This window comes from Nelumbo nucifera, chromosome 6 (genome assembly GCF_055504915.1).
Source record: "Nelumbo nucifera cultivar China Antique chromosome 6, China Antique-T2T, whole genome shotgun sequence".
NCBI lineage: Eukaryota > Viridiplantae > Streptophyta > Magnoliopsida > Proteales > Nelumbonaceae > Nelumbo > Nelumbo nucifera.
In genome coordinates this window covers 26,549,475-26,559,397 of record NC_142654.1, presented here as the reverse complement: position 1 = coordinate 26,559,397, position 9,923 = coordinate 26,549,475, and the positions used below count along the sequence as shown (strand labels likewise).

The following is a 9,923-nucleotide window of genomic DNA, read 5'->3' as shown; positions in this document are numbered from 1 at the left end:
AACAATTCCTCCCTTCTCAAGATTTTCCTCGACCTGGTGCATTAACTTCTTTTCTCTCTAAATTGCATCCTTAGTTTGAGGGCCTCTCTACAATGCCCCAATCTCGCCCCTTAAGCACCTGAGCATTTGAAACAAGGTTTTAAAAAACCGACCCAAAAACAAAACCGCTCTAGCCACCGTCTGGGTCAGCATTTCGACCATCTAGGTCGAACGGTTGAAGCGGTCAGATTATATTAGAAAATTAGGGCTTTATATCCTTTGTCTTTTATAAGAAAAAACTCAAAAAGAGATGTGGTTGTCGGCTGAGAAAGAAATAAAGAAAAAAAGAAAGGAGAGAAAGGAAAAAAAAAAGAAGGAATGAAGGAGGTAAGAAGAAGGAGGAAGGGGAGAAGGAGCACCTGACGTTCACTAGTGACGACCGTGATGGTGATGGCGGCGGAAATGGTGGCAACAGAAAACGTAGTGATGCCAACAAGTTCAGAACTTTATGAGATATCAAATGTGAAATCTGAGAATTGAGATCTCAAATCTCAGATCTCATATATGAGTCTCAAATCTACAATATTTATTTTCTCTTCTCTTCTCCTCTCTCTCACTCTCTCTCTAGGATCTAATCTCAAATACGAGTCTTAGTCTCTCACCGTCTCTCGATCTCTTTCATCCTATAAAAATGCGAACCGTTACCCGGGTCAAATGGGTCAATGGTTCGATCGCCCGGGCAAGCGATTCTCTGACCAAATCAACGTTTTTTGACCCAAGAACGGGCTAAGGGTGAAACAGAACCGATTGCATGGGCGGTTTCTGTGTTGAATGGTCCAACCGTCTGGATCAACAACGATTCAAAAACACTGGTTTGAAAAATATTGCCAAATTTTTGCTCATTCCACTTACTAAGAGCCTATCCAAGACGTTTAATCTTAATGCAAAAAATGGGAGCTAGCAACATCCTCGAGCACACCTACCTCTCCCCTCCAATTTTCTTTCACAACTCCTTCAAAATCTGCATGTCTTATCCACATAGATTCATATCTAAACCTTCTTGCCCAGGGGTAAGGCTCCCCCACTAAGTTCAACAATAGCAAGTTATGATATGATGAGGCAGTGATCAAGTGAGAAACTTTAGCGCGAGCAAACATACTTCTCCAATCTCTATTTGCCATGGCCCTGCCCAAGTTGTTCTTGAACGTTTGCGAGACCCGACTGTTTACTCAACCAAGTAAATTTATTACCCTTAAACCCGAGGTCGACAAACCCACAAGTGTTAACAATTCTTCTAAAAGCTCTGACACTGCTAGACCCCTTCCTCCTACCTCCACCCTTCTTTGATTCATCCATGATGGCCTTGAAATCTCCGTAGCACAACCAAGGACCCCCATGATTTTCAGTCACCCCTTTCAAACAGCTCCCATAGCTTGTGCTTCTTTTTGTGAGTTGAGCTACCATAAACTCCCGTCGGTAACCATTATTGATTAGAATGATAATTTTTTACCATCACAACAATCATGTGTTTATCCGCATGCATGTAGTATCTTCAATATCAATCTAGTCCCTCCAAGCAAGAAAAACCGAAAAAGACCTCCACTACGTTCCACCACATCCACCAAAATAAATTTTTGAAAACCAAGCCTTCTTGCCACTTTGCTACATCTTTTCTTTCCCACCTTTGTTTCTGTCAAAAATATGATATCAGCTTGACACTTCCTGGAGAGCTGTTGTAGCTCTCGAACTGTAAGGAAGCCCCCCAAACCCCTATAGTTCCAAATTAAGTGTTTCATGGCTCATTGTGGGGTTGATTTGGGTCAATACCCACCAAACCCAACAATGAAGCATTCCTAAAGACTATCCCTCCTTCAGAACTTTGCACTGCTAATTTCCTTTTTATGAATTTTTCTATCTCTGTGAAGTTTTGAATATGGGGCCCAGGTTTAACCCAATCACCCTGCTTTACTTCACTAGTTTCTGCTTCATGCTTTGAATTTTTTTTAGTCATTGGATATTCTAACAGTCCCATCCTTTATACCCTACAACCTAAGGCCAGCATTAAGCTTTGGGAACAACAACCCTTGGCCCGCTTCCATCTCTCCAATTCCAATGGCTACTTTAATTAAAGATTCCCTACAAATTCTCTTCTTAGGCTTACCAATGTGTACCATATTTGTGTTGCCTTGGGAATCGTGTAGTTTCCTTTTCTTTCCCTTCATTATCAGTGGGTCTTCAAGTTTCATATCAATCTCATTTATCGCCTCTAGGATTATTGGCTCTCGTAGAGCAATTCCGAATCCATATCCATTATGAAATTCGACACTTTCATAATTGCCCCTTTAATCAAACCTACTATTTCCATCCTCTCTTTCTCCAGCTGGATTATGGCCACCTCCTTTCTCCCGTTTGCTTGTGAGCTATGAACATTGCTATTCTCTAGACCTGGCAATTGGGTTGGGTGGGTCAGTTTTGGGTTGGGTTAAGGTACTTTGGGTTGATTCGGGTTGGGTTAAATTTTAGTTCGGGTTGTCAAATACTGGACCCTAATCTTAAATGCTCGGGTTAGGGTTGACCCATGGGTCAATTCGGGTCATCCCAAAAAATAATTGAAATTAAAAAAATAAAGAAAAATCACATGAAAAATTATCAAAATTAAAAGAATTAACCTTAAAATTCCAAATATAAAATAAAAATTTTGAACATTTAACAATTTAAAGAGAAAACAATAAAAAGTAAAGTCTAAATAGAAAAAAATTAGAATGAAAACTTCTAATAATGCATAAATAATCTCAATTAGACTTGATAATCGGGTCAACAGGTTGACCCATGACCCAACTTTTTTTTATTCGGGTCATTCTCACATTCGATTAATTAAATATGAGACCCTAACCCTATTTTTTCGGATTGGGTTGGGTCGGGTTCACGGGTTAAGTCAACTTTTTGCTAGGTCTACTATTCTCTCATGTTTGTTTCCCAACACTTTCACTCGCTCTCTCATGGTCATGACCAAACTGATCCTTATCCTTTTGTGACTTGCTTTCCTTCCCCTTCTTTATTCCTCCTGTTCAACCCTGTTGGAGCTCGAAGCCAAGCACCCCACTCAAAATCCAACTCCTACACCTGTCCTCTGTGTTTTTTGATCCACCAAATTTGCATAATGTTTATAATCGTAGCCAATACAACCACAGTAATAACAGAAAATGGGTAACCTCTCATATCTTATCTCAGCCCACATCCTCGCACCATCCCTTCCAAATACCAATACCCTTCTTTTCAATGGCTTTTTTTAGGTCAATCTCCACTCTATAAGAGAGAAAGTTCACCCAAAATTTTGTGTTGTCAACAATAGTCTTTGACTAGCAGTCCCACCTTCTTTGCTACCTTTTTGCCTATCGGATCAATTCAAACTCCATTGGAAGTTTGTGGAATTGGATTGTGAATAAAGACTTTGGAAAGTTCATCGAATCCATAGGCGTATTTGCTTCCCAACCTTTGAGAACCAAAATGAAGCCGACCACAGTCTAGGGGCCCCTTGAGAGCACTGTTCTAATATCAACTTCATGTTCAAAGAACATAAACACAAAAATTGAACATAAACAAGAATTGGATTGTTAATTTCATGTTCTTTGAAATGGTCAAAGAACCGCTAACCCGGATAATTTAATCGTTAAAATGTTCGACCGGATTAACGATTCTTGGGTTGCTTTTAAACTAATTCCAAATTTTATATTTATTTTAAAAAAGAAATTAGAAAATAAAAAATTGAAAAAAAAATTCATCTCATAATCTTGTTCGATTATTCCCAATGTCCAAAATTAGTTAGGGTTAGTTTTTTCATTTTGGTTTTGATTTTTCTCATTTATGTTATTCTTTATAATCTGTAACACAAAAAATACAACTCCAATTAAGAAATCTAAAAATCAATGCAAGAGATGAGAGATTAAACACCGATCTTATATTAAAATTCGAGGTACACCAATGAAGCAAACGATCTAGGATTTGAGAGAGATTTAAAGAGATGAGATATATGTAAGAAGATGGCAAATGGTATTGTAGCAGCGGTCATGAAGAACATAGAGATAACCGCCGCCACCAATTCCTTCTTCTTTTCAGGGCAAAACGATTTTGCAGTGATCGGTGAACATGGTGACAACAACCTTCGCCGATGCTTCCTTCTCATCATCATCTTCTTCTTCTTCTTCTTCTCTTTTCTCCCCTCACTTCTCAACTTTAACCATCCACCTCCTTCTCAAAGTCTTCACACTTCCCTCTCATAATAATGTATATATACGGTAGATTTTAACCTGATCATAATCTAATGATAAAAACAAGAAAGTTATATTATATTTTACATCTTATTGGTTTAACTCGCTCAAACTGGACAGTTGAACCGCTAACTCAAAAACCAAAAGCCAAAGTGGTTCCGTTTTTGGATAAGTTTTTAAAACCTTGATTTTAGTCAAAAGAAAGTTCCACAATCGTATTCATATTTTTAATAATAGTATAAATATAGAATTATAAATGTGTTCAGTTTTCCTATAATTTTTGTGTTTTTGTGTGTAAAAATAATTTTAATATGTCACACTTACTTTTTGTTTATATGATATTATACATGTGCCTAAATGTTTTTTTTTTTTTGCAAAATTTATGTTTTTTTTTTATTTTTATTATTTATATATAACATTAAAGATTAACACATTTAACCCAAAAGTTGATTTTATTATTAATTTTTATATTTCATTTTTGATCATTTCTAAGTTATGTATTTCATTTTCATTATCAATAAAAATAATTCTTGTTTATTACACTTATGTTTTTAATTTGATTAATAAAAATATCATAAATGTGTATATTTTTTCTACTTTTATTGTAAATTTTTATATTTATTTCTATTTTAAAAATTTTATTACCTAACTATGACTTCATAGGTTGATCAATTTGATTCAAATGGTTGATTTGCTTAGCCACCACTTGAATAAAGAATAGTTTTGTTTTTGAAATAGTTTTAAAATATATGGGTTTATATTGCTAAAAATATTGATATGGATCTAATTAATAGCACTTATTAGTGACAAATAACTTAAAAATATATGATTTAATAAGAGAAAATGAGATTTAATACCTTATGCATAAAACTTAATGAGAAGGGGATTAACTAAGGTGGAAAGTAGTAAGTGATATTACATTTTCAATCCTTTCAATTAGAGATGGATTAAATAAACAAATATGACCATTATAGTAGCCATTAAAGATAACACTAAAACTATAATGAAATGATTTTTATACCCTTTCTGAAACAAAGAAATAGAAGGCAATTTTAGTCCAAAAAACGCTTCACACTGAATTCACACTTTTATATATAGTATAGATTATCATACACATTAACCTTTTATTAGAGAGTATAGAAGCAGTGTCTTGACTTTGGATTGGACCTAAAAGAGGCGAAAAAAGGGAAAAGCAAATCCACCACTAAACTCAAACACAACCTAAGTACCTAACTATTATAATAGTCCATGACTGTTTTACCAATTATCTGAGTATGTACACATGGCCTTCCAATTACAAATTGAGTTCTTCATTCACTTTGCATTAAACAATATTCTAAGGATGGAGTTGACTGGTCTAACAAAACTGAACCCAATCCTTGGTCAAATCATCAAGATGTATATTGGGCAATGGGCACTTCATCCACTCTCGCCATGAACAATTAGACTCTGTTTTTATCAGAAAATGAAAAAAAAATCCCTTACTAGTAAACTTAAAGCAGTCTGATTGAATGATAGACACACGGGTCTGAGTGAAGTTGGGGTGAAATAACATAAACCAAAATGTTTTTATTCATAGCAATTTCACCTTAAAGAAAGAGGCATATAAATGGCTTAATATTTTGTTGAATAAGAATCTTATCTCAATACAATACCCCATTTAGTGATTTTAATTCCTTGGTACAGACAGAAATACAACCTATCTGAGATGATGTGAAGCAACGGGGCAATTTTGGAGCCAATCCCTTCAAGGATTATCCTCTAAGAAGAGATAGAAGGCAAGCATTTACAAACTCCCACCCGAACACTAAACTGTCATATACTTGACAACAGCTGAGCGGACCTTCTCCATGAATGCTGCTGCTTCTTTCTGGAGAGACAAAGGGGAAGGAGAGATCTAAATTAAACAACTAGTAGTAGCCCAAGGACCTAACAAAAACAATTCAATGGACAGAACGAAGGCATCAGCAACTTCTATCACCTGGTTGCTTTTTTGTGCGCCTGCTATATTTTCATCAAGAAGTGTCAATAAGGATCTATTCAGTTTGTTACGCTCAACCATCTCCAACAACTGTTTAACGCAACAGATGATTTTGGCTTGATTCATGAAAAATCATATTTTAAGAATTGAAGACCATAATCTGCTATCATACCGTTGCTTTTATATTCTTTGATGTCAATATTTTGGTAAGGCTTTCCCTTGCTGTGATGAGGTCAACTTGCATCTTATCATAAGCTTCTGCAGCAAAGATCAAGAAGAGATTGGATTGAATCTTAAAAGTGATGGGAGAGTAGAAATTCTTCAGCACCAACACTTTGGGCAATAACAACCTGTTGCTTCAAGCAGAACCTTTTGCATTGTTTCCAGCTCAACTAATCTGTCTTCCATAGCCTGCCAAGATATTGTGATAATTAAAAAGAACTTTCTTCTGTTTATTCCGAGTTTAATTTTCAAATTTTCAGGTGGGAAAGAACCTCTGTTCTCGTAACAGCAAATCTTAGTTGTCCCACTTCTGATTGCAGATGTGAGAAAAATTCCTCATTTAATCTGCAAAATTCTGCATATTATTCCATCTTTTAACCAGCAATAACATTTTATTATATTCAAGATAAAACCTATTTCATTGTCATCATCAATTAGAAACTAAAATCAAACTATCAAAACTAAAAATGATAAATTCTCATTTAGCCCAAAGAAGAATAGTTTAATACACAGGTCAACACATCTTTAAAACCATTTCATGCAATAGAATTAATTGAAGTTTGGACCACAGGAACAGTTCAGTCATCAGAGACATCTAAACTAATCACTAAATGGAACTAATACATTGAATGAAAGGTATTAAGTTATCAGAAAAATGATCAGTTCAGTCACTTGAGACACTGTTGCAGAGCCAGACAATGGAAGTGAGTATCTTTAAATGGTGAGTTTTACAAACACTAATGCAGGATTTCAGCAAGCAATGCTGTGTTTGATCGAACTCAACTCACCTTCTCAACCGACCATACCTTCTAACTTGAAGCAGGGTGGGTGACTTTCAAAAATTGGTTGCATTAATTTCATGGAAACCCACTTAAGAGAAAAGCGAAAAAAAAAATGACAAATATATCTTACAACACACACAAAAAAATGTAAGACAAGTATGTCCTAAGAAACAACATCTAATAGGAAAGTCGGATACCCCTTGTGATATTTGATTCAGGGCTGCAAACGGATTGAACCAGATCAGAAATGGGTAGGTCCAAATTGATTCGTTTATATTCAATTTTAAATTGGACCTCATCCATCAGATTATGCCAGATTTGAATGGGATTTGAATTGTAATTAGATATTGAATAGTTTAAATAAATCAAACAAAAAAGAATCAAAATATTATACAGTATTAATAAAATGAACTAAGACGACATATATTATATTTTATCAACAAAATTAACTGAAAATTACTTATATGAAACTTGAACCTGTGAAATTTTAGTAAAAACACATCATTCAAATCAACTTTACTAATAGATACAAACATACAATATAAATACTTATGTGTGTGTATATAATCAAAGTCGAGTTCTGACAATTGGATACCGTTTGCAACCCTAATTGTTATTGTTTGCAACACAGAAAGTTCAACCTACATGCATCACCATTAGCTAAATTCCCCATTGAACTATCACAAAAAAACTAATTTAATTTATGAGCTATCTAATAAAAGCTAGCAGTTGCAAGAACTAATACCAAACTTCATGACTACCGAGTACTGAATTGAATTATCGGCCTACTATCTTCTTAACCCACACACCGACACCAGCGGTATAATCAGTGGAGGGACTTGAAAGTGAGAAGAATCAACAGAAAGTGTGATGAAGGCACAATTGAAAATAAGAAAACCCAATTTCCATTTATAATTCTAGGAAGCATGGATCACGTCTGTAAAACAAAATATGGTCACAAATTGATTTATTGCATTATCGATCTACTAGAGTGGAAGAAACCCATTGACTAATATATCTGGTTCAAGAGACAAATATAGAACGGAGTTGGTTTTTGATCGAGCAGAAAACAACACTAATGACAGGTCAAAATGGGTATTCCAGAGAAGTGGAACAAAGAACTCACTGATGCCTCAACCTTGCAACCTCGAACTCAAGCTCCTGAGCTTCAGTATCGAGAAAGTACTCGATCAGCTCCGCAGACGTCTCCGGCGGGACTCGAGACTAAGAAAAGAACAAAATCAAACAAGTACAGAAAACGAATTAGTACAAAGTCTATATATCCCAATTGACCGAAATTAGGAACAAAAGCCAACAAAATTAGGATGAAGTAAAATAACCTGCCGAAGAGCTCGGCGACGCTCTTGTTCTTCGCGGATTTGAAGTTGAAAGGCTTCCCGGGCTTCGGCATCCCGCTCGAGACGTCTCTGGAACTCTCTTCGAGCGATGTGGCCGGTCTGTGGAGGTCCAAGTAAACCTTCCGGGTCCTTCCTTCGCAGAACAAAAAGGAAAACAAGAAAAGAAAGAGGGATGTTAATTGAACGTTCACTAAATTCGACTTTCGATTTGAGTAATCGAAGTAGGAGTAAGAAGAGTTAAGAAGAGATACCCATCCAATACAGAAAATTCTGGGTCGCGAAGTGCTTCTGCTGGTGCTGGATATAGTACGGCCAAATAAGTTCGCGGTTGAAATGCTGAGAGCGGCCATTAGTGGCCCTTACAAGCACAAGCTCTTTGCCTGTGTTTGCTCTCACTGATAAAATTATTATCCGTAAGGCAATGGTGCGGCACTGCGGCTATCCGCTTCTTGAGTCTTGACCATATCATCATGCCATGATTCTACTATGTTGTCGTGAAATTACCATTTGCTCCTCATACATCCGATATTAGAGCTGTCCATGGCTCATGGGCCCGATTTTGCACAGTTTCGTGCTCGGGCTTCGGGTCGGATCCATCCAAATTTTGGCAGAAGTAAAAAAAAAACATTTATCTTATATTGCCCCGATATTAGAAATTTAGAATATTAATTTCAACTAAGAGTTTAGATTTTATAATTAAAAAAAGTTTGAATTTTTTAGCTAAAAAATAAAAAAGGTAAGGATATCTTTCCGTACATTTTCTCTTTCAAACCAATCACATCGTAAAGGATCAATTATCTTGGGCAGCGCCAACCTTATCCAATCCAACCCGAGTTTTTGCATGGGTCGGGGTTGAATTTTCGGGCCAGAGTTTGATTTGGATTAGAAAACTTAAACTTGACCTAAACTTGAATTGGGCTTGGGTTTAAGCCTCAGATAGCCCAAGCTTGACCCAAGTCTAGTTTAATCCAATTCTAGTCCATCCAAATAAATACATGTATATATATGTAGCACACTTAAATGAAATTTATATTTATGGTGTATGTATTTATATATAACACATTTAAATAAAATTTATAATCAATTCTACTTTTAAATTGGGACATATAGCCAAATAAAAGATAATCATATTAAAATATAACAGGCCAATTGCTGAAGCCTTCTTTGGAGTTTCTTAATGTTGCCAAAACCTTCCCTAAAGTTTGCTAATTGCAATCATCTCTCTTGAACTTTTTCAAACAATTGTAAAAGACCCTCTCTATTATAATCTTCTAACAAGAGACACAAAAATGTCTAAAATATCCATATAGCTACTTTTGACTAAAATGTTTAT

At 35.6% G+C, this 9,923-nt stretch overlaps 1 protein-coding gene across 1 annotated transcript; it reads right to left on the bottom strand.

Moving 5' to 3' along the window:
• Positions 1–5,785: 5,785 nt before the first annotated feature.
• LOC104598603 (dimethylallyl, adenosine tRNA methylthiotransferase) lies at positions 5,786–9,042 on the bottom strand. Its single transcript, XM_088889356.1, has 8 exons — positions 8,842–9,042; positions 8,573–8,719; positions 8,359–8,456; positions 6,723–6,795; positions 6,579–6,639; positions 6,401–6,486; positions 6,229–6,318; positions 5,786–6,117 (listed from the first exon to the last, which is right to left on the bottom strand). The coding sequence occupies exons 1-8, from the start codon at positions 8,938–8,940 to the stop codon at positions 6,055–6,057; spliced, it is 717 nt and encodes a 238-aa protein (XP_088745482.1). The 5' UTR covers positions 8,941–9,042; the 3' UTR covers positions 5,786–6,054.
• Positions 9,043–9,923: the final 881 nt, after the last annotated feature.

What these genes read in the sequence shown, in the direction of transcription:
- LOC104598603 (XM_088889356.1), bottom strand. Translation starts at nt 8,940, where the DNA reads ATGGCCGCTCTCAGCATTTCAACCGCGAACTTATTTGGCCGTACTATA. An exon ending in GAATTTTCTGTATTGGATGG is followed by an intron (nt 8,720 to 8,841) that starts GTATCTCTTCTT and finishes CTGCGAAGGAAG; the next exon opens with GACCCGGAAGGTTTACTTGG. An exon ending in CAAAGAATATAAAAGCAACG is followed by an intron (nt 6,319 to 6,400) that starts GTATGATAGCAG and finishes TGCGTTAAACAG; the next exon opens with TTGTTGGAGATGGTTGAGCG.